Below are 26,892 nucleotides of genomic sequence, written 5' to 3' on the forward strand. Positions count from 1 at the left end.
ACAGCATGACCAACCAATAAAGGCCACACTGTTTCAAAAGAACTGCCAGAAACAGTTGAAATTAGCATGGCAATGATCTCAGAGAAGCCAAAGGAAGGTACAAAGCAAGCAAAACCAGGGTCAATGGGTAAACAGAGGTGTGCTGGTTGCATGAGAGGAGATCAGGGTGGTAAAAGAGAAGGGCTTGTAAGGTGGAAAAGAGGTGAAAATGCAATAGAAGGTGAAGCCAATGAAAAATCAGGGCCACTGGGGGTACCTGCCAAGCAGCCCTGAATCTGAACTACTCTGACCAGAGCAGGACAGGAAACATGCAGTTAATCGGCTCATAGTTTTATCTCATGTAGTTTGATGGCCTCAAACTGCTAGGAGGGGCTGGCTCTGGGGACGCCATGTGTGGTGCTAACCCACAGGCAGAAAATGAATTCAGGAGTGCAAGAATCACAGTAGCTATTGCCAGAGAGGACAGAATCACCCATTCATTTCAGCTGGAAGGCACCTTGGGAGGTCTCTAGGATCAACGCTGAAGGCACACCAAGTTCCTCCGTGCTTTGTCCAACAGCATCCTGAAAGCATCGAAGAAGAGAGGCCATAAACTCTTCAAATGCTTCATTATCCTCACTGATTTTTCTCCCTGCTCTGCAATTTTAGCTTTTAACCATTTCCTCTCATTCTTCTGCCATGAATCCCTGTAAAAAAACTGGTGCACTGTGGGTGGCCACCTTGAGTTTGGGAAGCTGCTACGAGTCTCCGCAAAAAGCCTTCCCTTCTCCAGGCTGAACAAACCTCTCCTCCCAGGTCAAGTGCTCCAGCCCCCAAACACATTGGGGGCCTGCCACTGAAATCACTCAGAGTAATCAACAGCATTCTTCTGCACGGGGCCCCAGCTGGATGCAGGATCGAGATGTGCTCTAAGAAGCCTGAGTAGAGGGGGATAGTCAGTTCCCTCACTCTCCTGGCTTTGTTCTGCTTCAGGCAGGCCAGGATGCTGTGGCCTCCATGGCTACCAAGGAATGCTGCTGGTGCACATTCAGCTCCCTGCACACAAAGACTCCCAGGTCCTTCTCCTCAGAGCTCCTGCCCAGCCAGGGACTCCTCACTCTGTACCACTGCAGGGTGTTGGTCTATCCGAGGGGCATTTGTCTTTCTTGAATTTCACAAAGATCCTGACAGCCCATTCCTCCTCCTGGCTGAGGTCCCTCTGAATGGCAGCCCTCAAGCATGGGACCGTTCTGCCCCATTAGGTGTCATCTTAAATGTGATGAGAATTGCCTCCTCCAGGCCACAAATGAATCTGTTAGACAGGTCAGGTGGCAGTATAGACCTCTGCACCCTCCACTTGTCAGCAACTTCCAGGGAAAGAATGACCCATTCACAAAAATCCTCTGAGCTTGCTCATCCAACCAGCTTTCCACCCATCTGGTTGTCTACTCAGCCTACTGTAATGTCTTTCTTGTATACAAGAACGTGGTGGAAGACAGCATCGAATACCTTGCTTAAAGTCAGGTCAAGTGACCTCCACTACTCTCTGCTCCTCCACAGTACAGGTCTTTTTTCACAGAAGGCAATCAGGTTGGTCAGGAACAATTCCCCTTCAGTTAATCTATGTGGACTCTTCCAAGTCGCCTTCTTCTCCTTTGTGTGCCCAGAAAGGTGATCTAAGATGAATCGCTCCATGACATACTCCTCACTCAAGTGAGGTGGAATGGCCTGCAGCTGACCAGGTTGTTCTTGTGGCCTTTGTTGAAAATGGGCACAACATATTCCTTTTTCTGGCCATTGGGACCTGCCCCGATCTCCACAACCTTTCCAAGATGAGCCTGGTTGTGAGAGTGGTCAGCCCTCTCAAAGTCCTGACACCCTCCAGAAACCTCCTAGACTGCTTGCACTCTGCTGTGACAGGGTGATGCAATTCCCTGCACAAGAACCAGGCCCTGTGATCCACAGGCTTCCTCAGGTTGATTAAAGGAGAAGCATCCACCTCCTCTCCCTCATCGGCTGGTCTGAAACTCATGCTTACCCACAAACTCTCACCCATCCCCTTGTCCATCCCAGAGAAAAGAGCTCCATACATCTGAGCTGCCCCTTCACACAAAGGGCATCCTCCCTCCTCATCTTCCCCAACAATCTCTCCTGAAGGGCTTGTACCCTGCCACCACAGCCCTCCAGTCGTGCCAGTGATTCCACCACATTTCAGTGATTGCAGCCATGTGGCAGCACTGTGAAAGCTTGTGCATCTCCATCTGCTCCTGTCTGTGCCCCAGGCTGAAGACATTCACATATATTTGGGCTGCAGAGCCTCAGCTATGGCACAAAGCGCACATTTATAATGGTGATGCCTGTTACCAAGAGCCAAGGACACCGTGTATGCAGTGGCCCCACTTCAGAGCAGGGACTCTGCTGTCATAGAGAGCAGGTGGCCAGGCAATGTTGAAAGAGGTTCCCACTGAGAGAGCAAACCCTGCAGTGCCCAAGGTGAGGGGGAAACAGAGCTGGACAGTACACGAATGGCAGGAGAGGGGTTTGTTGTCCAAGCTACCTCTGCAGCACTGCAGGGGCCTGTGACAGAGGTGAGCTGATCTCCAGGAGGGACAAGGTGCCACTGAGAAAGTCCCTGGGCCTGGACAGCCTGGCATCCAGACACCCTGTGGACATCATTAGCACAGTCCTCGTTGATATCATCTGGGGGCAAGAAAAGATTCAGAGCAAGGAGAGTTACAAGTTTGCAAGAGTGCAGGGACATGAGCGGAGACCTTGGTGTGATGGGCCTCCATTAATGCAGCTTGCTTGAATGTGGACAGGATGGCCTTGGCCTGAAGGCAGCAGTGGGATTCAGGTGTTTGGTCACAGGCAGGAAATCTGAGGTGCCCCGCAACACTTGCCCAGCAACCACTGCAAAAGGGCCTGGCTTTCCTGTAGGTCCCATGTGGTACCTGCTAGAAACGTGTGGTGTGCTGGACACTCTAGGCTTATATGCTCTCAACCTCTTAAACCGTTATACGGACCAAAGTGCAGTTAATAAGCATTTCTCATGCCCTACGTGGTGAGAACAGCCTCGGGTTCACTACAGGAACCTGGAAATGGGTCAATGCAGTGAACCAGCAGACTTAAAAATATGGGGGAAAGGTTATGCTTGTGTCTCCACAGGTAACGGGCCTCGTTGGATGCCTGCACGGCTGATTCGACTTGTTGACGCATCCCCCGAAACACCAAACGAGGACTGAGAGCCAGTTAAGATGAGCCCATGTCGGGACATTTTCTGGCACTATCTGCCTGCCTCGTGCAGGGTCAATATTGATTCATAAAAGCTTATGGCGACTACACGACCTTACGAAGAAGTTGTAGATAGAGTCAGAGTGGAACCCTTTTGAGGGATAGGACTGGATGTGGGTTCAGGAAGGTACTGGTGTGTGGATTGGTAATCTTGCTAAGATTTCTAGCCCTTGCCATCTATCTCCGCTGCTTAATAAGCCTTATGCAGAGAATGACTCGAAGGACTTTGCATCAAGTACTTGCTGTGCAAATACACACTGCACTGGCAATATTTGGTTTAAAAAATGAAAAAGATGTATGGGCAGACAGCGAGGGATTGGACAAGATAGAGTTAAGGAGCCGAAAGCCTTGGGAGGAATAAATAGCAGTATGTGGATAAGGAAGTAGCCGCAGGGAATGAGAAGGAGTGATGATGGGAACATGACCTTCGGGAAAGTACAACGTGGTGCTTACAAGGGGAGTGGAAAGTACCATAGATCACTGTGGGAAGTACCGACCCGGGCATATAGAGCATATATAAAGGGCTTGCTTGCTTGAATAAAGTTGATTCTGATCCAGCACATTGGAGTCCGTGAATCAGACAGACACAGGACACCTTGCTGGTGGGGGCTGAAGCCAAGGGACTGAGTTCCCCAGACCCATCTACCTCTGCTGTTACCAGATTGCCTGCCCCAGTCCTCAGCCATGGGCCCACATTTCCCTTGTTCATGCTTTTACTCTTACTGAAGCAATAGCAGATCATCTTTTTTGCCCTTGACATCCCTTGCAAGCATCAATCCTAAAGGCGCTTTGGCTTTCCTAACACCTTCCCTACTTCCCTGGCAACATTTCTCAATTCCTCCTTTGCGGCCTCTCCCTGCTTTCTGTTCCTGTGTGCTGCCTTTTTGTCCTGTTGTTCAGTTGTGAGTTCCCTCTTCAGCCGCTCTGTCTCCTGAGATCTCTGCTTGCTCTCCTGCACATCAGTATGGGCCATTCTTGAGCTTAGAGGATGCTGTCCTGAAAGACCTGCCACCTTTCTTGAGTTCCTCTGCCCTTCAGAGCTGCCTACCACAGGATCCCTCTACCAGTAGGTCCAAGTCTGCTCCTCTGACATCCAGAGTGTGGACTCTGCTACTCTTCCTCCTCATGTTGCTCAGGATCTGGAACTCCACTGTCTCATGGCCACTGCAGGCAAGGCTGACACTGGTTATCACAGCCCTCATCAGTGGTTCCTTGTTGGCAGGTTCCAGGTCCAGGAAAGTGTCACCCTTGGTGATCTATCCAGCTTAGCAGTGCTAAGTTGTCCTCCACACCTTCCAGAATCCTCCGGGACTCTTTGCAGCCTGCTGCATTGCCCTCCCACTGAATGTCTGGGAGATTCAAGTCCCCCCATAGGAACTGGGGTCTGTGATCTACAGACTTCCTCAGGCTGCTCTAAGCCTTTGCAGTTCTGTGACATGTCGCCTTCTGATGCGACAATCTCCCGTCCGCCTGAGACGGCACGGAGGCTCCCCCTGCCTCCGGGCCAATGAGCACTGACACCAATATGAGGATGCTACAAATGGTGTTTATTGTACACATGTATTTGCTTATATACCTACAAGCATATTGCTATCTCTACGTCATATCCTTCCTCTTCCTTCCACTTTCCGTGCCATTGCGAGATCTTCCGATCGCCGTTCCCTACAGTGACAGCTTGTGCATCTCCACTTCCTCTTCTTTGTGCCCCAGGCTTTGTGCATTTGTGTACATCTGGGCTGCAGAACCTCAGCTGTGGCACCAGGGCAGAGCACAGACTTGTCATGATGATACCTGTTGCCAAGCCAGAAAAAAAGAGAGCTGGCCATGCAGCTGTGGCAGGAGAGGTGCTTGGTCCCTGAGATGACTCTGCAGCACCTTGGCACGCATGATGGAGGTGGCCAGATCTCCGGAAAAGACAAGGTGCCACTGAGAAAGTCCCTGGGCCTCAACAGCCTGCAAGCCAGGCACACTGTGGCTGCAGCATTAGCACCGTCCCTGTTCATAGCGTGAGGGCTGAGAAAAGGTTTAGGGAGAGAAGAACTAGTGGGGTTTGAAAGTGTAGGTCTGTGTGTGGAGACCTTGGTGTGATGTGCCTTGCATCTTTGCAGCATGCTCGGGTGTAGATGGGATGGTCTTTTCCTAAAGGCAGTGGTGGGAATCCCTTGTTTGAGAACAGTTAGGAAATGCGAGATGCCCTGGGGTGTTTGCCCAGCAACCACTCCAAAAGGGCAAGGACTTTTCCTGTAGGTCCTGTGCTGTACCTGCTAGAAACCTGGTGGTTGTGCTGGACACCCCATGCATCTGACATGGCCCTGCAGGCCTCTTGTCATGATACTAAATCAAGTGTATGCCCTGAACTGCATGAACTGCTTGCAATGTCGGGATCCACATATGTCTCAGATTTATAGTGAGCGGACCTCTTGCAGTAGTAGGCATCAAGTGTCATTTCAGATGGCCAAGGAGATTCTGCACCAGCTGAAGTCCTGGAAGGATATGGGTCTCATAATTGTTCCATCAGAGCAAGGAGAAAGTGGTACGTGTCTTGGACCACCTCTGGCCCTTCAGATGTCCAAGGGGGTGTGTGTGTGCATGGACAGCTGAGTGCCTCCCTCCATCTCCCTTGATTCCAGTGGGAGCTTAAACAAGGAGCTGCCATGCAGACAGGCATTTTGTGCATGCTAGACTTGGGCAAGGGGAATCCCACCTCCTGTGAGTTTGTGGAGAGCACGGGAGGGAACTGTATCCTGTTCCACCCCGAGGCTTCTCAATGAGTACTAGATGTATTGATTAACTCCTCTAATTCATCCCTGAAGCATGAGCAAACCAACTCCCTTCTTGTGCCTGTGCTCTTATGCGATGGGAGCAGGGCTTTCCAGAGTGGGACGTTTCCACCTCTCTTAGACAGCCATGCTCTGGTAAGACCAACTGCAATGCTAGAGTCAGTCTCTGCACTGTTTCGAGAGGGATCCTCGCTGATTATTTTCATCTACTTCAGTGGCTATTTCCCAGGGGTGACCCTGCTGCCTTCCAGGAACTGTCAGCCCTGGAGCCCAGGGAAGGTCCCGAGGGTGCCCAGGGGACAGAGAAAGTCACGTCATCAGCTGGGCCTCTGCTCCTGAGCTGGGCTTGGCTCCTGGGGCTGCCGGAGCCCATGGCAACCTGGCAGGCGCTGCAGAGAGCCAGCTCTGTCCAAGTGCAGCTCCTTTTCCTGGAGAAGCAGGACTCAGGGCACTGCCTGCAGGGGCCAGAATGAGATGAACATCTCGGAAGTTGAAGAGAGTGGGGCATCAGAGGATGGCTGAGAGCTGCCTGCAGCGAGAGATCTTCCCAGCCCCTAACACAGTAAGTCTCTGGCTGCAGGGCAACATTGCTGCTGTGGCTGCCGGAGGGTTCCTCTAAAGCTGGCACCTTCCACAGCTGAGAGGGTCTGTCAGGGCGGCTCTGCCAGCTCCTCCTGTTTGGAGCAGGAGGTGCTTTAGAGCAGGGCTTCCCAGCCACACCGTCAGAGGGACAGGCCATCACGGCTACCTTCTGCCAGGGACGGTGCTGGGGTGTGAAGCCAGGGAGTGCCCCCAGGTGTGCGCGGGCTGTAATTGAGAGCAGTGTCCCTGCGACCCAGGGTGCTGTGTGCCCGGGGCAGGGACTCTGCCGCCTGCGAGGGTCAGCACTCAGCCTGCCCAGGGAGCTGCCCAGGGCGCTGCAGGGAGAAGCTCTGGGTGGAAGGAGCGACCCCGAGAAGGGTGGGTTCATCCTCCTGTTGGGAGGGTGCTGCGGGGGTCAGGGCTGCTCTCAGATCTCCCTCACCCCCAGGATATTTCCAGGGGACCTTTTCAAGCAGACAGCCATGGCCGGGGTTCCCTGAAAGATAAGGACCTTTCCTGAGGCTCTGCTTCCAGTTTCCCACTGTTTGCAGGAGGTGGGAGGTGGGGGGGCAACGGGGAAAGAAAGGAGCTGTGAGGTTTGGACAAGAGGCTGATGCTCCCAGACCATTACAGTGAGAGATCAGTAGTTCTGTGAGGGACCTCACTGCATCCTTTCACCCAGTGCTCTGCCTACAGAAAGCACCACCATCACCTTGCCTGGCCTCACCCGCGTTTGTCTGACCTGCTCCTTAGCACCTGCAAAGCCAGAGATGCCCCTGGGCAGTGCCCTGCTGCTGGGAGGTTTCTGCAGGGCGGGACTGAGTGCCCAGAGGGTGGGATGGGGTCTGTGAGCGCTGGCAGGGAAAAGAGATGGGGCAGAGAAACAGCTGCCAGGAGGAAAAGCTCCAGGCAGGGGAGATATGATCAGCGAGTGAAAGTAGAAACATTGATGCTGTGGGAGGGGGAATTAGGAAAACTCCCGGTCAGTCCCTGCAATGCAGACATCTTCCTCTCAGCAAGCCCCCCCGTGTCTCCTTTCCCACCCAGCACAGCCTCTGCCCTCAAGGCCATGGGCTGCAGGGCAGGAGCCCCCTCCTCAGCAGCCTGAGCTGCAGCAGAGCAGAGGGGCATCTCTGCTGTGACGTGCCCATTTCCCACTGCACGGCAAAGGGGCTGAGAGTGACTGTGCTGCGATGCCGCTGCCTGGGAGGTGGTGTGCAGAGCTGGGAGAGGGGAAGGCTTTCCTAACTGCCCGTCTGGCTCTCCCTCCTGGCTTTCCCTTTGCTGGCAGGGTCATGGTACTGCTGCTTGTTTCCTCTCCTCTCTGTGCTGCTCTCCTTCTTGCTGTCCTGCTCTCTGGGGTGAAGGAGAGGGGTTCAGCTGCAGTTAAGGCACTGACCCTGTGGGTCCTGCATGGAGCCATTTTCATGGCAGTGATGTGCCCAAGGCCCTTCTAACCTTCTAGGCAATGCATTTCATCTGACTGGGGAGTGATCTGACTCTCCCTTAAGGCTGCCCCCCCTCACCCTTCTTCAGATTTCTTGACTGTCTCTCTGGGGTGTCCTGCCAGGCTGCAAGCTGCCCTCCACAAGACCTCAGCTCTGCCATAGCATGGCTGTGATAGCGGAGAGTCTTTGTGCTGGTCATGCAAGTCAGAAACCTCCTCACCTGCTCTGACGAGCTCTCCAGAGCACACTCCCCATGTCTGCTCTGAGAGAGAAGAATGGGGAAATCTTCCCTCTGGAGCTACATTCCTCCACTCTCACCTCAGCCCAGGTCCTTTCTTAGAGTAACTTGGGAGTGGGATTGTCCTTTAGCTGGGAGAGGGGCTAGCACAGGGCAACGGGCAGCAAGACTCCTGCACAGTCCAGATCCCCATGACTCTGTCTGTAGTATATAGACACCGTGAGCCCTTTTCCTGCTGGGACACTTAAGTTCTAATGCTGAGAGAAACTGAAATGCCAAAGATTTCTACTGCATCAAAGAATGCTCCCACGGTGTGACGGAGGCATCTAAAAACTCAGGAAACATAGAATCAGATCCCTCTGCTGCAGCCCATTTTCTGAATAAACTGTTGAAGGAGCTTTCCACAAAATGGGTGGCTGTAATCTGCTGCAGAGTGTGTACATCAGAGCTAGTCACGTCCCACTCCCATTGCAGTGCCTGGGGAAAGAGTGCAGAGGGAAAATTGAAGTGAGGACAGGGTCCAACTCATTGGAACAGAGATGTCTAGAAAGGGTGGGGTCAGCCCCTGCCTTCCCTTCAGTGTTTCTGTGGCTTGCTGGAGTGGGAGCTGGTGGGGCTGATTCCGACACAGACACCTGTGTTCAGGAGGGCAAGGCTGGGGGAGAGGAATCTCTCCCTGGGCTCAAGGCAATGAGCTTAGAGGTGATGTGTTAGGGAATGAGGGCTGGATTCAGCTCTCACTTGTGGGTGCCCAGTGCTTCTGGAGATGGTGAATGGTCAAGTGGTATCTCCCATAGGACACGGCTGGACACTGATGCCCATCCTTCTCAAAGGGAATATGGATCCATCAGGAGAGCACAGGGCATCCCCAAGGGCACCATGTGCTTAGGGGTGGGCAGTGAATGGAGCTTCACAAAATGCAGTGGAGTCATCCAGAGGGAAAGGGCTAAAGCAGTGAATGTCCAGGCTAGTGAGAGCTCTGCAATCCCACGAGAGGCAGTGGGGACCAAGGACGCCCAGGGAAGGGATCCTGCAGAGTGGTCCATGTCACCTTCAATGAAAAGCCATGGGCTGGATCTAGCGACACGCCTGAACACAGCCTGAGCCATTTGAAATGCCCTGTAATTGCTCAGAGCATCGTCCATGGCCACAGGGCAACAGATGTCTCAGTAGGGGGTTGTCAGATGCAACGATGCCCATCCAGCTGGGTCTGCTTCCCACCCCCAAGGCAATCACCGGTGCAGAGTCACCCTGTGGCCCCAGGGCACCACAGCCCACTTGCTCTGCTGAGCAGCACTGCCAGCTCGGAGCCCCATGAGGAGCACAGGGTTGGATCCAGGAAAAGCCAGGTGGGCAGCACCGATGCACTTCCCTGGGGAAAGACTCTCCCGGGAGCAGGGACATCCCTGGAAGAGCAAAGGAGCAATTGTGTGCTGGCAAGGAGGAATAAACAAGAAAGAGAAATCTGTTTCTGTGGAGGTCAAGTAAGGGCAGGCTGCTGTGTCCCTGGGGCAGCAGGAGCTGCCTGAGGAGCCCCAGGGCAGGGAGCCTTGTGCTGTGCTGGAGAGAGGGGCTGGCACGGGGGGCTGCAGGCAGTCTGGGGGTAGGGAATCTGCTGTGCACAAGAACAAGGGAGATGCAGAGTGTCACTGTGCTCTGCCTCCTTGTGCCACGGGGGCCTGTTCCAGCTTGGAGGCTGATTCGGCAGCTGGCACACACACACCCCTGCCCCCCAGAGCTGCTGTGCCTGCCAGGGGTCAGGGGATGTGGTGTGAGTGCCCAGAGCTCTGTAGCACTCTGCTGTGGAGCCACCACCAGCCTGGTCTGCTCTGCTGGGAGGGCTGGGGAGAGGGCAGGGGAGGTGGGGAGAGCCAGGGAGGGGCTGAGCTGGGCTGGAAAGGGCCCAAGAGAGGGAAACAGCAATGTTAGCTCAGCTGTGTGATCGGGCAGGGTGAGGACACACACTGGGGGGTTTGTGGTGCAGAGCCAGGTCTCATGCAGGGGAGCCGAGACATGTTAGCACAGAAGAGAGGAGGCCGCTCTGTGCCCGTGGTTGCACGGACTGATGGGGAAGGTGCCCCCAGGCATTCGTCCCAGACCAGCCTCTCACATGGGCTGTTTCCAGCCCTGGCCGCACACCCCAGGTTTATGGGTGCATTTCCCTGGGTGGCCAGCTCCGTCCTGCTGGGCTCAGGGCCTGTATCAAGGGGAACAGCCAGCCCTGCCCGGCCTCTCTCCCAGCCCAGACCCCAGCAGATCCCGATGGATGGCTGTGTGCTCAACCCCACGTGGGACATGGCCAGAGCTGTGCAGGCCCCAGGCGCTGAGGGAGGCTGTCAAAGCAGGAGGGCTGTGGAGGGACGGGGCACCAAGGGCTGTTGTGAATATTGTGCTGGGGGATGTTTCCCACCCCTGAAGGAAGCCTGCCCTATATGCTGCCTGCACAGCAGAAGTGGGGCCATGTGCAGGCACAGGGACAGGGCACAGATGGGAGCCACGATTCTCCTCACTGCTCCACTGCAAAAGAGAAGCTCCCCGAGCTCTCCCAGCCCTGCTCCACCAGCTCTTGTCCCTGCTCCAGCCATGCCAGAGCAGAGGCCGAGGACCAAGCGGTCCCTCAGGCAAAGCTGTGCCAGCCCTGGGGAGCTGCCCTGAGCACCAGGACAGGCAGAGCACCCTCCTCCTATGTCCCCACCCTGCTGCGAGGGTGGCAGGGGCACCAGGGAAATGGCCTGTTTCTGCCTGGGGTCAGAGTGGGACTGTTGCATGGAAGGTGAACACAACAGCCACTGCGCGGCAGAAACACGGGCCACCACCCCTCACTGCAGCCCCCACTGCCCTCCTGCCCCCATCCCTGCTTACTTGCCCCACCCCTCACTGCCCCATCTCCTCTCCCCTCTCCCCATACCACTGGGATCAGCAGTGCAGCAGGAGCTGGAACAGCCTCACAGCTGCTGCCTGGCCCCTGGGCCTCCCCACCTCCCCCTGAAACATTGCATCCATCTTCAAGAAGGACAAGGAAGAGGATCTGGGGAATGATGGGCTGGTCAGCATCACACCAGGGATCAACACATCTTCCTGGAAGCTAGTTCCAGTCACATGAAGGGACTGGGAACAGCCAGCATGAAGCCATCAAGTCAAATTGTTGACCAACCTCTTTGCCTTCTGGGATGGGATGACTGGCTGTGCAGACCAGGGGAGTGCAGTGCCTGTTGCATACCTTGCATTTAGGAAGGCCTTCGACAGGGTCTTCCCTAGCACCTTTGTAGCCAGACTGGGGAGAGTGAGGACGGAGGAGTAAGCAATGGAGTGTGGGGGAAACTAGGTGGAGGCTGCCTGGCTCGAAGGGTGGAGAACAGTGGCACAAAGTCCAAGTGACTAATGGTTACCAGTGACGTTCTTCAGAGTCAATACTGGAGCCAATGCCTTCTGTCTTTAGGAATGTTTTTGATGGTGGGACGGAGTGCACTCTCAGCCAGTTCATGAACGATCCCCAGTTGGGGTGAGTGGTTGACATGCTGGAGGGCAGGGCTGCTCAGCAGAGGGGCAGCGACAGGCTGGTGATGCGGGCTGAAAGGGGCCTGGGGAGTTCAGCCATGTCCTGTCCCTGGGAGGAAAGAACCCAGTGCAGCAGGGCAAGCTGGGGCGGACTGGCTGGAGAGCAGCTTTGCAGGAAAGGAGCTGGGTGTGCTGGTGTTCAACAAGTTGACAAGAAGGCAACAGGGTTCTCTTGCAGCAAAGACAGCCTCCGTTATCGTGGGTTGTATCAGCAAGAGTACAGACAAGTGCAGGGGAAGTGCAGTGGGACAGATGAAATACCCTGCAGTCTCCACCAAAAAGAAGCAAAATAAAGGGCAGAACTGACAGACTACCAATGTTGGGGAGAGCGGTATGATCAACAGAGTGCCCAGGGACTGCCAACATTTTAAAGCAATCAAAAAAAATCAAAAAGTTGCCAAGTGGCTGGAGCCAGAGGTACCCAGGCTTGCTCAAGGTGAGAGCTCCAGAGGGACTTCTTCTTTCCTCAACCTCCAAGTGCATGGCCAGGATTATGCTGTTTTAGTGGTAGAACATGTTTTTGCCAGTCTAACTCTTTAATTAAACCATTAGGACTCATACTCACACCAACTGGGGGGAGGGGAAGCCAAAAACAAACAAACAAACAAAGAAAACTTTTTCCTTTTGCTTCAGTGGCTGTGGGATGAAGCCTGCATTTGGTTTGAAAGAGAAAGGATTAGGACTGAATGTCAGTCAGATGACCATAAACGATGTGATGCTTTCTATACTCTTCACTGGTATTCCTTCTCGTCACTCCTCCGTCTGCACTCCATTTTTTCCCCTGCACAGTGGATCATCCCTCTGGAGAAAGAACCGAGTCCAGGGACACGCCATGCCGATAATCTGGGCATCGTGGGGAACCCACTGCAAGAGTAAGTGTGTGCATGAGAGCTCACAGCAAAGGCCTGGGCAAGCCAAGGAGCAGGGACCCTCCCCAGGTGCCAAGGATCCCAGTCCCTGAGCCACAGGGCTGGGTACAGCCTCCTCCGATTGCTCATGACAGCAGCTCATGACACCCACCACAGAGTCCAAGAAGTTTCTGTGGGAGAGGTGGAGGAAGAAAGTGGAAACAACTCCAAAGAGGGGGAATGAAGGCAGCAGTCCCACGGGTAAACATCTCCAAATACTAGTGGATTTTACCCCCTCTCTGGCAGAGCCGTTTCTTCCATGGGCAGCAGTACCTGGGGGGAAGGAGGGTCTTTTGCTGACACCCCCTGTGGCATAGAGGGCATCAGGGTTGGAGACACCCCTTCCAGCCAAGGGGCAGTTGCTGGGCACTCAAACAATGGTTTCAGTCGGGGATCTCAAAGCTCCGGGACCAGTGTGGAAGGCAGCAGTGAGTGGCAGCCCTGCCGCTACACTGAGAATTTCATTCTGTTGAGCTAAACCAGGACCCCAGGGACTCCCTGCAGCCGGCTGGATGGGCACAGATGGGACCTGGCCCGTCCTGTTCCTCCCGAGCATGTCATTCAAGGAAGTGCTGGAAGAACAGGCCTGGAGGGATCCTCATGGCACTGCGTTGCCTGTGGCTGTGATAACTGATTGTCTCCCTCCTGCAAACGCTTCCCGGGTCAGGCGCTTGGGGACAACCATCTGGCAGTGCTCATGGGAATCCATCAGGACCATGCCCTGTGTGTGGGCAAGGGGACCTCAGGCACTTGTCACCCTGTTGGAGAGCAGCTTGGAGAGCAGAGAACTGGGCGGGGAGGAAAGAGTGGTCCCATGGCTGGCAGAGTGAAGGTGCTGCTGTGTGCCTGGGGCCAGGGCACTGCCACCTCCGAGGCCCTCTCCTAGCTCCTGAGAAGCTATTGCAGAAGCAAGCAAACTCCAGAGAACAACCTTCCCCACCTTGCTGGGAGTCAAGGAGAGGGTCACTTCTGTGAGAGAACATGACAGGCCAGGAGCAGGCACATGGCTGGGGTTTGTGCTTGTGAGGTCACTTCTGCCCCAGGACCTGATAGGCCAGCAGCAGGCACAGGGCTCACATATGGGGCTGTAAGGTCACTGCTACCTCAGAACCCGGCAAAGGGCTTCGGTGCTGATTGTGAGGTCACTTCTGCCTCAGTAGCTGATTGGTTGGTGTAGGTTCCTGGAAGTCACCTGTGCCTGTGCTGCTGTTAGGCCAGAACCAGGTTAATTGGCACAGGAGACTGTCCTGGAGGGCAGAGAGGCCATGGATCCCTCCTGGATCTTCAGGGACAACGTCCTCAAAGCACAGGAACAAGCCAGTGTGATGTGATGGGAGTCAAGCAGGGCCTGGCAGGAGAACCGCATGGATGACCAGGGGCACCCTGACTTAGGAGTTCAGCCACAGGAAGGAAGTTCCCGGAGGGTGGAAGAGGGAAGAGGCTGCCCAGGAGGCACATAGAAACCTTGCCTGTGGGTGCAGCGATGGAGTTAGGGAAGCCAAAGCTCAGCTGGAGCTGGAGTTGGAGCTGGAGCTTGCAAGGGGTGGGGAGGGCAACCAGGAGGGCTTTTGTAAGCCTGCTGGCAGCACAAGGAAGGCAGCTAAGGAGAATGTGCTCTCACTGCTCAGTGGGGCAGGGGACATAGTGACAAGGACCGGGAAAAAGCTGAGTCTCTCCTTGGCTTTTCTGCCTCACATACTACCGGTAAGAGCTGCCCCTAAGGCTCCTAGTGCCCGTGTGACATTGCTCTTGATTGTGTCTCCAAACACATGGAGGGTATCGAGTGGCAGAGCCAGCATGGGCTGAGCAAAGGGAAATGGAAACTGTGCCTGACCAACCTCACTGCCTTGTACCAGGACTGTGGGCACAAGGGGAAAGCAGGGGACTTGGTGTGCCTTCATTTTGGCAAGGCCTTTGACACAGTTGTCCATGTTCTACCTGCAGCCAAACTGTTGGGATCTGCACTTGATAAATGAACCATAAAGCAGGTGGAAGACTGGCTGGTCCATCAGGCCCAAAGGCTGTGATTAGTGGTACGAGCAGGCCAGACTGGTGTCTGGTTACTGGTGGCATCCCTCCATGATCAACACAGGGGGCAACACTGTGGAACTTCTTCATTAATGGCCTTGACCATGGGGTGAAGTGCACTCTCAGTGCATTTGTGGACTATGTGCAATTGGAGTGAGCCCCTGAGCAAGCTCATTTAGTTCCCTCTGCATTGAGGAGGGAGGTGGGACTGGGGGGACATGATGTCCAGAGGTCTCATCCATCCTATGTGCGGTCATTCAATCACAGTGCACGTTTTCATGGAGAGCTCTGTAAAGACAGACTAGGCCGAGGAAGAAGACAGGGCAGAGAGGCAGAAGAGAGAGAAGTACGTCAATTGAAATAGAGGTGTTCCTCAGCTGAAAATTTCCCCATTCAAAGTGCTGGTAGCAAATAGGGCGTGATGAATAACTGTACATACATATGTATATACTCAAACAGAGGAAGTAATTACTGTAGTGCATGGACATGGTGCTGCCAATAAAAAAGAAAGGAAAAACAACATGAGAATTGACAAATAGTATTTGAGGTTCTGGAAAGGAAGGCTTTTCTCAGTTATTGCATAGAGTTCTTCTTTGAATAGGTTTGGACTTTTGACTAAAAGTTTACATTCAGGCCTTTATTAATTGGGGCACCTAGAGAGGCTACTGCTGCCCGAGATGCCCTGTTGTCGCTGTGTTCCCAGGCAGTGCTGGGAAATGTGATCCTGGACCTACAGGAACCTTTCTGGAGCATTAGCTGGTCACCAGCAGAAGTCTCCCAAGACCTCTCAGGGAGACACCTTATTTCTCTCCATTGCCTAGAAAGGGAAGTGCTGCAGGCAGCTGGATTAGGCAGAGACATCTGCCTTGAAGGGGTCTGGCATTGGGTGAGATCAGCCTTCTCCCTGTTGCTGCCTAAAATCAGTTACACTTCATTGACCGTCCCGGGAGTGTGGCTAGGTGTTTATGGCCTCCTTTAAAACAGCACTGCAACACAGGTGTATTGAGATTGGTGCCAATTTGGCCATGCAAAAATATTTCATTTCATTGAAGCCAGTCACCCTGTTTTCCGCTACTGGTCAAGAGAGCCTGAGCCCTCAGAGTGCGCCTCGCTCTTTGGAACAAGTGAGGAGTGGCATGGAGAGCCCTGGGCAGGGAGTGGTTTTGGTGAGCCCTGGACTCGGTGTTGTCTTTTCTCATGCTGTAGGCATGATTATAACAGAAATGTTTAGAAACTGACAATAAACATGAAACAGGAAAGAAATTAAAAAACACTAAAGTAAAAATTATTTTTTACACTTTTTGGCTTTTAACAGTCTTTGTGTTCTTATAATCCTTGTTGGGTTTTGGGGGAGGGGGGGTGTTCTGTGTATATGTGTGTGGTTTTTTTGTTTTTTTTTTTTTTAAGGAAAGTGATTTCCAGACCTGGGGTGAGATGCAGTGACAGGGACACGGACATGTGGTGCCTTGGTTGGTGCCTTCGTCCCCTCTGCCCAGCCTCCATATGCAGCGCAGAGGGGCTCCTGTCTCCTCTAAGTCAACCTCAGATACACCAGGGCCTCTCCAAGTGCCACTGCATGCGTGTGGTCAGACACCTGAGCTCTGCCTGAAAAGGTGAAGGACTGTTTAGAAATCTTTTAAAAATGTGAGCACCTTTTCCTCAGCTGAAATAATTCAATAATTTTAATAAATTGTCCATGTTTTTCCGTGAGGAACTATTGGAAATCTTCAGGAAGGGTTTGAATCCCGGGAGAAGAAATATTGGTCTCCCTCAAACTTGCATTCTCACTGCTCTGTCTGTTCTACTGTGCTTTTAACCTCACCAATCTTTCAAGTCTTTCCCCATGCCCTGATTAACTTGATTATTTCTAAAGTCATCTTTGCATCAGACTATCTGTACAAGGGAACTTTCCATAGCTTTCCACTTCTCCTTCTCCTCTTCCTCTTTATTCACTCGGCTGCCTCTCATCTCGCTAGTTGCAGCTCTGAGCTTGAGCTTGCCTCCTCTTTCAGGAGTCTCCTTGCCTCTTTAGACAACAACTGAATTGTGGTGTTCTCTCTCCTTTCCTGTCTAGCTGTCAAAAATATTTCTAGCAAGGTTATTCCTTGTGGAAAGTGGATCTCAGTGGAGGCAGCTTGGACTTAGCATGCAGTTAAGGAGTGTATCTTATTTTTCATTCAAATGTATCCTGTTTTGTTGCTTTGATCACAGTTCAGAATTATCCTCCTATGTCTCTTTGCAGCTAGTTCTCGAAGGAAAGCAGGTGGGAATTGGTGCATAGAGGCTGTAACACTCTGCTACAGACTCCAGTGGAAAAAGGGTTGATGTTAGCAAGAGTGATGTAGGTCCCCAGTGGCTGAAGAGAGAAATGACAGGGCTGGGGAGGGGAGGAGGAAGGCTGTTTGTACATGTCTGCTGTCAAAAATACTGCTTTTCTCACACAATCCGGATTCCTTTGGAAACCCTCTGAGTCACTATGAATCGGAAAATGTGAATATCACTTGTTCTGTAAGCTGAAAAGTAAAGAAAACTTTAAAAGCAGGAATCCTGTGGGTTTTTTTTGTTTTTTTTTTTTTGATGCTTCTTCCTCTTGTAACTACACTCCTGAAACCTCTCCAATTAGGCACACCCGATCTGAAGAAGTGAAGGAAATTATGGAGATAAGTAGGAGCTTTTTGCATTGCAATGACCCCTCAGGAGTATTTAGTGGTGAGTCCATGAACATCAGATTCTGAGAGGAGAGTGAAGCAAGCTCTCAAGAAGTTGCATTCAGAAACAGATCCCAAAGTTTCTTGGAGCATTAATGGGTCCCCCTGAGGGCCATTACTCACAGGGCCTCTCCAGGGGCTGATGAGAGCAGGAAGCTGGAGGCAGTTGTTAGAGGTGGGCAATGGAAATGTGCAGGTGGCTCTGATGCCAAGTCAGCCTAGGTGTGTTTTATCATACCACATGGCCAAGCACTGACACCCAGCCCTGAGCAGGGTGATGCTTTCCTTCACACTTTGCTCAGGGCTCTTTGTGGGGGCAGTCTGAGGGTGGGGGTGGGGTGCCACACTGAGTGAGGGACAATGAGATGGCACCTCACAGGCCCCGTCAGTGAGAGGAGGAAACAAGGCCTCAGACTACAAGGAAATGGTGTCTTCTGGCAGGCCTCAGTGGCAGATACAGCAGCCATAGCCAAGAGGACAAAGATCTCAGTTCTGTCAGAAGCTTTCAGCCTTGGCAGTGCCCCTGGCCATCTCCACCCCAGGCTGTCCTACACTGTCCCATGCCTGCACCTGCTCCACTGCAGCCTGTAGACACCCAGCCTGCTTCCCCTCCTTGCTCTCACCCAGGGATCTGCCCACCTTTACTGATGTCTCTCCACCCTCCCTTGCTTTTCCTTCAAACACAAAGCCAGGGGCTCACCACAGGCTCCCTCTGCCTGACCTCTTGCACCACAGCACTACCCTTGAAGTGATATTTAGTTCTATAAAATCTGGTCTGAACCTCTCAAGCTGAAGATTGTGGGTGTTTCTCATTCTTGTGCTGCTTCCCACCACCAAAAAAAGCACCAACATCTCTGAAACCACCCTTCAAGCACTCACGGTCTACTACTCTAGTGCCCTTAGCCTCCACTTCACCAGGATAATGTAGCCCAGGTCCCTCAGCCTCCCTGTACAGCTCATGTGCTGCATGACCCATACCCACTCTTGGCAGACCTCCTCTGCACCCTCTCCAGGTCCTCCCCATTCCTCCAGCACCGTGTGCACCACACTGGGACATGTGATTCCAGATGTGGCCACCTCAGTGATAGGTGGAGGGATAAAAACAGTCCTTGTCTGGGGGGCCACATGCTTCCTAATGCAGCCCCCTATGCAGCTGGCCGGATCTGTGGTGAGCATGCACGGGCTCATATGGCATCCCTCATGATGTCCAGGCCCTTCTCCTCAGCATCACTCCCTCAAGGCCCAACCTGCCGCTTCTCCTTGCACAACTTCAGGACGTTTCTGTTGGCCTCATCTCCAAGCTTCTCAAGGTCCCTCTCAGCTCAAGCTCCTTTGTGTCAGCTGTGAATGTGTGCGTGCAGATGGCTCATCCTTTCTTGCCATGCCTCTGACAGGATAACAGCATGATGAACTGCAGGACACTACAGATAATAAAGGCCATGTTGTTGTAAAGGAACTGCTGGAAATGGTTGAAATGAGCATGGCAGCCATCTCAGAGAAGCCAAGGGCAGGTACAAAGCAAGCAAGACCAGGGTCAATGGGTATAGGGTAAATAGAGTTGTGCTGGTTGCATGGGAGGAGAGCAGGGTGGTAAAAGAGAAGAGCTTGTAAGGTGGAAAAGAGGGGACAATGCAATAAAAAGTGAAATCAATGAAAAATCAGGGCCACCTGGGGGTACCTGCCAAGCAGTCCTGAATCTGAACTGCTCTGACCAGAGCAGGACAAGACACATGCAGCTGATGTGCTCATACTTTTGTCTGATGTACTTCCATGGCCATGGGGAAGCTGAATGTTTTCCCTAAGGTCAAGAATGGAAGACCCGGGGTAGAAGGAAATGCCAAATCATTCAGGCTGGAAGGGACCTCCGGTTGTCTCTAGCCCAACGTGCTTCTCACAGCAGGCTCAGCTGTCAGCTCCAAGCAGGTTGCTGAGGGCTTTAGTCATTTAGGACTTGAAAACCTCTGAGGATGGAGATGGCACGACCTGTCTGGGCAACCTGCCCCAGTGCTTCACTCTTTGGATGGGTAAAACGTTTTTGCTTATCCCCAGCCTGAACCTCTCCTGTTTCAGCTAGTGCCTCATCCTGGCCCTCCTCCTCCCATGGTGCACAAGGGTGAAGAGGCTGGCTCCATCTTCTTGATCACCTCCTGGAAGGTATGGGCAGGCAAATCCTAGGTCTTCCCAAAGCCTCCTCTTTTCCAGGCTGAACAAACCCAGCTCCCTCAGCCTCCCACACTGACAAAGTCAAGTGTACAAAAGTGTTCCTAGGTTGTTTAATGGATCTCCCAATCCTTCTGGATTTTACTGGATCTGCAGAGGACCTTGGGGCTGTTAGAGTGCAATCACCTTCATGCCATGACCTTCTGCATATGTCACACTCATTTGACATCATGTTGTAGTGTACAGGTATTGTAGATGGTGAGGAGGGCAAGCAGTCATTCATGATTAAAAGGAGGTAACCTCGCAGCACGAGGAGGGGCAGGCTCTGGGGATGGTATGAGTGGTGCTAAAACACATGCAGAAAAGGAATTCAGGAGTGCAGGAATCACAGTAGTTATCACCAGAGATGCCAGAATCACCCATCCCTTTCAGTTGGAAGGGACCTTCGGGCGTCGCTAGTCCAACCTCCTGCTCCCATTGGGATCAACACTGAAGTCACACCAAGTTCCTCCAGGCTTTGTCCAACAGTGTCCTGAAAGCCTCCAAGAACAGAAAGACCATAAACTCTTCAAATGTTTCATTATCCTCATTGATTTTTCTCCCTGCTATCCCATCTTAGTTTTTAACCACTTCCTCTCATTCTTCTGCCATGAATCCCTGTAAAAGCCTGGTTCACTATGGGTGGCCACCTTGAGCTGGGAAGCTGCTAAGAGTCACCCCAAAAGACTTCTCTTCTGCAGGCTGAACAAGCCCTGTTCCCTCAGCCTCTCCTCTCAGGGCAAGTGCTCCAGCCCCCAGCACCTTGGGGACCTGCCACTGAAATCACTCAGAGTAATCAACAGCATTCTTGTGCACGGGGCCCCAACTGGATGCAGGATCTAGATGTGCTCTAAGAAGCCTGAGTAGAGGGGGATAGTCACTTCCACTGATCTCCTGGCTTTGTTCCAGTTCATGCAGGCCAGGATGCTGTGGCCTCCATGGCTGCCAAGGAATGCTGCCGGCTCATGTTCACTTTGCTGCCCACAAAGACTCCCAGGTCCTTCTCCTCAGAGCTCCTGCCCAGCCAGGGACTCCCCAGTGTGTATCACTCCAGGGTGTTGGTCTCTCCGAGGTGCAGGGCCTGGCATTTGTCCTTCTGAATTTAACAAGGTTCCTGACAGCCCATTCCTCCTCCCGGCTGAGGTCCCTCTGAATGACAGCCCTCAAGCATGTGACTGTTCTGCCCCATTAGGTATCATCTCAAATGTGATGACAATTGCCTCCTCCAGGTCACTGATGCACCTGTTTAGACAGGTCTGGTGGCAGTATAGACCTCTGCCCCCTCCACTTGTCAGCAACTTCCAGGGAAAGAATGACCCATTCACAAAAATCCTCTGAACTCGACCATCTAACCACATTTTTAGCCATCTGGTTGTCTACTCAGCCTACTGTAATGTCTTTCTTGTATACAAGAATATGGTGGGAGACAGCATCAAACACCTTCCTTAAAGTCATGTCAGATGTCCTCCACTACTCTCCGCTCCTCCACAGTACAGGTCTTTTTTCACAGAAGGCAATCAGATTGGTCAGGAACAATTCCCCTTCAGTTAATCTATGTGGACTCTTCCAAGTCGCCGCCTTCTCCTTTGTGTGCCCAGAAAGGTGATCTAAGATGAATCGCTCCATGACATACTCCTCACTCAAGTGAGGTGGAATGGCCTGCAGCTCCCCAGGTTGTTCTTGTGGCCTTTGTTGAAAATGGGCACAACATATTCCTTCTTCTGGTCATTCGGACCTCCCCCGATCTCCACAACCTTTCCAAGATGAGCCTGGTTGTGAGAGTGCTCAGCCCTCTCAAAGTCCTGACACCCTCCAGCAACCTCCTGGACTGCTTGCACTCTGCTGTGACAGGGTGATGCAATTCCCTGCACAAGAACCAGGCCCTGTGATCCACAGGCTTCCTCAGGTTGATTAAAGGAGATGCAGCCACCTCCTCTCCCTCATTGGGTGGTCTGAAACTCATGCTCACCCACAAGCTCTCACCCAGCCCTTTGTCCATCCCAGAGAAAAGAGCTCCATACATCTGAGCTGCCCCTTCACACAAAGGGCATCCTCCCTCCTCATTTTCCCCAACAATCTCTCCTGAAGGGCTTGTACCCTGCCACCACAGCCCTCCAGTCGTGTGAGTGATTCCACCACATTTCAGTGATTCCAGCCATGTGGCAGCACTGTGAAAGCTTGTGCATCTCCATCTGCTCCTGTCTGTGCCCCAGGCTGAAGACATTCACATATATTTGGGCTGCAGAGCCTCAGCTATGGCACAGAGTGCACATTTATAACGGTGATACCTGCTACTATGAGCCAAGGACACTGTGTATGCAGTGGCCCCACTTCAGAGCAGGGACTCTGCTGTCATAGAGAGCAGGTGGCCATGCAATGGTGAAAGAGGTTCCCACTGAGAGAGCAAACCCTGCAGTGCCCAAGGTGAGGAGGAAACAGAGCTGGACAGTGCACAAATGGCAGGAGAGGGCTTTCCTGTCCAAGCTGCCTCTGCAGCATGGTGGGGCCTGTGACAGAGGTGACCTAATCTCCAGGAGGGACAGGGTGCCACTGAGAAAGTCCCTGGGCCTGGACAGCCTGGCATCCAGCCACCCTGTGGACATCATTAGCACAGTCCTTGTTGGTATCATCTGGGGGCAAGAAAAGATTCAGAGCAAGGAGAGTTACAAGTTTGCAAGAGTGCAGGGACATGAGCGGAGACCTTGGTATGATGGGCCTCCATTAATGCAGCTTGCTTGAATGTGGACAGGATGGCCTTGGCCTGAAGGCAGCAGTGGGATTCAGGTGTTTGGTCACAGGCAGGAAATCTGAGGTGCCCCGCAACACTTGCCCAGCAACCACTGCAAAAGGGCCTGGCTTTCTTGTAGGTCCCATGTGGTACCTGCTAGAAACGTGTGGTGTGCTGGACACTCTAGGCTTATATGCTCTCAACCTCTTAAACCGTTATACGGACCAAAGTGCAGTTAATAAGCATTTCTCATGCCCTACGTGGTGAGAACAGCCTCGGGTTCACTACAGGAACCTGGAAATGGGTCAATGGAGTGAACCAGCAGACTTAAAAATATGGGGGAAAGGTTATGCTTGTGTCTCTACAGGTAACGGGCCTCGTTGGATGCCTGCACGGCTGATTCGACTTGTTGACGCATCCCCCGAAACACCAAACGAGGACTGAGAGCCAGTTAAGATGAGCCCATGTCGGGACATTTTCTGGCACTATCTGCCTGCCTCGTGCAGGGTCAATATTGATTCATAAAAGCTTATGGCGACTACACGACCTTACGAAGAAGTTGTAGATAGAGTCAGAGTGGAACCCTTTTGAGAGATAGGACTGGATGTGGGTTCAGGAAGATACTGGTGTGTGGATTGGTAATCTTGCTAAGATTTCTAGCCCTTGCCATCTATCTCCGCTGCTTAATAAGCCTTATGCAGAGAATGACTCGAAGGACTTTGCATCAAGTACTTGCTGTGCAAATACACACTGCACTGGCAATATTTGGTTTAAAAAATGAAAAAGATGTATGGGCAGACAGCGAGGGATTGGACAAGACAGAGTTAAGGAGCCGAAAGCCTTGGGAGGAATAAATAGCAGTATGTGGATAAGGAAGTAGCCGCACAGAATGAGAAGGAGTGATGATGGGAACATGACCTTCGGGAAAGTACAACGTGGTGCTTACAAGGGGAGTGGAAAGTACCGTAGATCACTGTGGGAAGTACCGACCCGGGCATATAGAGCATATATAAAGGGCTTGCTTGCTTGAATAAAGTTGATTCTGATCCAGCACATTGGAGTCCGTGAATCAGACAGACACAGGACACCTTGCTGGTGGGGGCTGAAGCCAAGGGACTGAGTTCCCCAGACCCATCTACCTCTGCTGTTACCAGATTGCCTGCCCCAGTCCTCAGCCATGGGCCCACATTTCCCTTGTTCATGCTTTTACTCTTACTGAAGCAATAGCAGATCATCTTTTTTGCCCTTGACATCCCTTGCAAGCATCAATCCTAAAGGCGCTTTGGCTTTCCTAACACCTTCCCTACTTCCCTGGCAACATTTCTCAATTCCTCCTTTGCGGCCTCTCCCTGCTTTCTGTTCCTGTGTGCTGCCTTTTTGTCCTGTTGTTCAGTTGTGAGTTCCCTCTTCAGCCGCTCTGTCTCCTGAGATCTCTGCTTGCTCTCCTGCACATCAGTATGGGCCATTCTTGAGCTTAGAGGATGCTGTCCTGAAAGACCTGCCACCTTTCTTGAGTTCCTCTGCCCTTCAGAGCTGCCTACCACAGGATCCCTCTACCAGTAGGTCCAAGTCTGCTCCTCTGACATCCAGAGTGTGGACTCTGCTACTCTTCCTCCTCATGTTGCTCAGGATCTGGAACTCCACTGTCTCATGGCCACTGCAGGCAAGGCTGACACTGGTTATCACAGCCCTCATCAGTGGTTCCTTGTTGGCAGGTTCCAGGTCCAGGAAAGTGTCACCCTTGGTGACCTATCAGGCTTCGCTGTGCTAAGAAGTTGTCCTCCGCACCTTCCAGAATCCGCCTGGACTCTTTGCAGCCTGCTGCATTGCCCTCCCACTGAATGTCTGGGAGATTCAAGTCCCCCCATAAGAACTGGGGTCTGTGATCCACAGACTTCCTCAGGCTGCTGAAATCTTTGCAGTTCTGTGACAGCTTGTGCATCTCCACTTCCTCTTCTTTGTGCCCCAGGCTTTGTGCATTTGTGTACATCTGGGCTGCAGAACCTCAGCTGTGGCACCAGGGCAGAGTGCAGACTTGTCATGGTGATACCTGTTCAAAAGTCAGAAATAGAGACCTGGCCATGCAGCTGTGGCAGGAGAGGTGCTTGGTTCCTGAGGTGGCTCTGCATCACCTTGGGGCCTGTGAGGTGAGCAGATCTCCAGGAAAGAAAAGGTGCCACTGAGAAAGTCCCTGGGCCTCAACAGCCTGCAAGCCAGGCACACTGTGGCTGCAGCATTAGCATCGTCCCTGTTCATAGCATGAGGGCTGAGAAAAGGTTTAGGGAGAGAAGAACTAGTGGGGTTTGAGGGTCGGCATGCGTGGAGACCTTGGTGTGATGTGCCTTCCATCTTTGCAGCATGCTCGGATGTAGATGGGATGGACTTTGCCTAAAGGCAGTGGTGGGAATCCCTTGTTTGAGAACAGTTAGGAAATGCGAGATGCCCTGGGGTGTTTGCCCAGCCACCACTCCAAAAGGGCAAGGACTTTTCCTGGAGGTCCTGTGCTGTCCCTGCTAGAAACCTGGTGCTTGTGCTGGACACCCCATGCATCGGACATGGCCCTGCAGGCCTCTTGTCATGACATTAAATGAAGTGTGTGCACTGAATTGCATTAGCTTTTTGCAATGTCGGGATCTGCATATGTCTCGGCTTCCTAATGAGCGGAGCTGTTTCAGTAGTCGGCATCAAGTGTCATTTCAGATGGCCAAGGAGATTCTGCACCTGGCCCCCAGCTGATGTCCTGGAAGCATATGGGTCTCATAATTGTTCCATCAGAGCAAGGAGAAGGTGGTGCATGTCTTGGACCACCTCTGGCCCTTCAGATGTCCAAGGGGGTGTGTGTGTGCATGTATGGCTGAGTGCCTCCCTCCATCTCCCTTGATTCCAGTGGGAGCTTAAACAAGGAGCTGCCATGCAGACAGGCATCTTATGCACACTAAACTTGGGCAAGGGGAATCCCACCTCCTGTGAGTTTGTGGAGAGCACGGGAGGGAAATGTATCCTATTCTGCCCCGGGGCTTCTCAGTGAGCACTAGATGTCTTGATTAACTCCTCTAATTCATCCCTGAAGCATGAGCAAACCAACTCCCTTCTTGTGCCTGTGCTCTTCTGAGATGGGAGCAGGGCTTTCCAGAGTGGGACGTTTCCACCTCTCTTAGACAGCCATGCTCTGGTGAGACCAACTGCAATGCTAGAATCAGTCTCTGCACTGTTTCGAGAGGAATCCTCGGTGATTATTTTCATCTACTTCCGTGGCTATTTCCCAGGGGTGACCCTGCTGCCTTCCAGCAACTGTCAGCCCTGGAGCCCCAGGAAGGTCCCGAGGGTGCCCAGGGGACAGAGAAAGTCACATCATCAGCTGGGCCTCTGCTCCTGAGCTGGGCTTGGCTCCTGGGGCTGCCGGAGCCCATGGCAAGCTGGCAGGCGCTGCAGAGAGCCAGCTCTGTCCAAGTGCAGCTCCTTTTCCTGGAGAAGCAGGACTCAGGGCACTGCCTGCAGGGGCCAGAATGAGATGGACATCTCGGAAGTTGAAGAGAGTGGGGCATCAGAGGATGGCTGAGAGCTGCCTGCAGCGAGAGATCTTCCCAGCCCCTAACACAGTAAGTCTCTGGCTGCAGGGCAACATTGCTGCTGTGGCTGCCGGAGGCTTCCTCTGAAGCTGGCACCTTCCACAGCTGAGAGGGTCTGTCAGGGCGGCTCTGCCAGCTCCTCCTGTTTGGAGCAGGTGGTGCTTTAGAGCAGGGCTTCCCAGCCACACCGTCAGAGGGACAGGCCATCACGGCTACCTTCTGCCAGGGACGGTGCTGGGGTGTGAAGCCAGGGAGTGCCCCCAGGTGTGCGCGGGCTGTCATTCAGAGCAGTGTCCCTGCGACCCAGGGTGCTGTGTGCCCGGGGCAGGGACTCTGCCACCTGCGAGGGTCAGCACTCAGCCTGCCCAGGGAGCTGCCCAGGGCGCTGCAGGGAGAAGCTCTGGGTGGAAGGAGCGACCCCGAGAAGGGTGGGTTCATCCTCCTGTTGAGAGGGTGCTGCGGGGGTCAGGGCTGCTCTCAGATCTCCCTCACCCCCAGGATATTTCCAGGGGACCTTTTCAAGCAGACAGCCATGGCCGGGGTTCCCTGAAAGATAAGGACCTTTCCTGAGGCTCTGCTTCCAGTTTCCCACTGTTTGCAGGAGGTGGGAGGTGGGGGGGCAACGGGGAAAGAAAGGAGCTGTGAGGTTTGGACAAGAGGCTGATGCTCCCAGACCATTACAGTGAGAGATCAGTAGTTCTGTGAGGGACCTCACTGCATCCTTTCACCCAGTGCTCTGCCTACAGAAAGCACCACCATCACCTTGCCTGGCCTCACCCGCGTTTGTCTCACCTGCTCCTTAGCACCTGCAAAGCCAGAGATGCCCCTGGGCAGTGCCCTGCTGCTGGGAGGTTTCTGCAGGGCAGGACTGAGGGC

The 26,892-nt window shown here is 53.0% G+C and overlaps 2 protein-coding genes across 2 annotated transcripts in view; both read left to right on the top strand.

Annotated features, from left to right (window-relative positions):
* LOC135325873 (olfactory receptor 14A16-like) overlaps window positions 1-19,979 on the top strand; it is a gene marked incomplete at its 5' end in the record, with an annotated part of 30,899 nt that extends 10,920 nt beyond the window's left edge. Inside the window, 2 exons of the mRNA XM_064503850.1 lie at window positions 19,591-19,674; window positions 19,920-19,979. Coding sequence (XP_064359920.1) covers window positions 19,591-19,674; window positions 19,920-19,979 — 144 coding nt within the window. The remainder of the gene's footprint in view (window positions 1-19,590; window positions 19,675-19,919) is intronic.
* LOC135325871 (PIN2/TERF1-interacting telomerase inhibitor 1-like) overlaps window positions 1-26,892 on the top strand; it is a 266,502-nt gene that overhangs the window by 128,137 nt on the left and 111,473 nt on the right. The gene's annotated exons all lie outside the window — the stretch shown is intronic.

This window comes from Dromaius novaehollandiae, unplaced genomic scaffold (assembly GCF_036370855.1).
Source record: "Dromaius novaehollandiae isolate bDroNov1 unplaced genomic scaffold, bDroNov1.hap1 HAP1_SCAFFOLD_30, whole genome shotgun sequence".
Lineage (NCBI taxonomy): Eukaryota > Metazoa > Chordata > Aves > Casuariiformes > Dromaiidae > Dromaius > Dromaius novaehollandiae.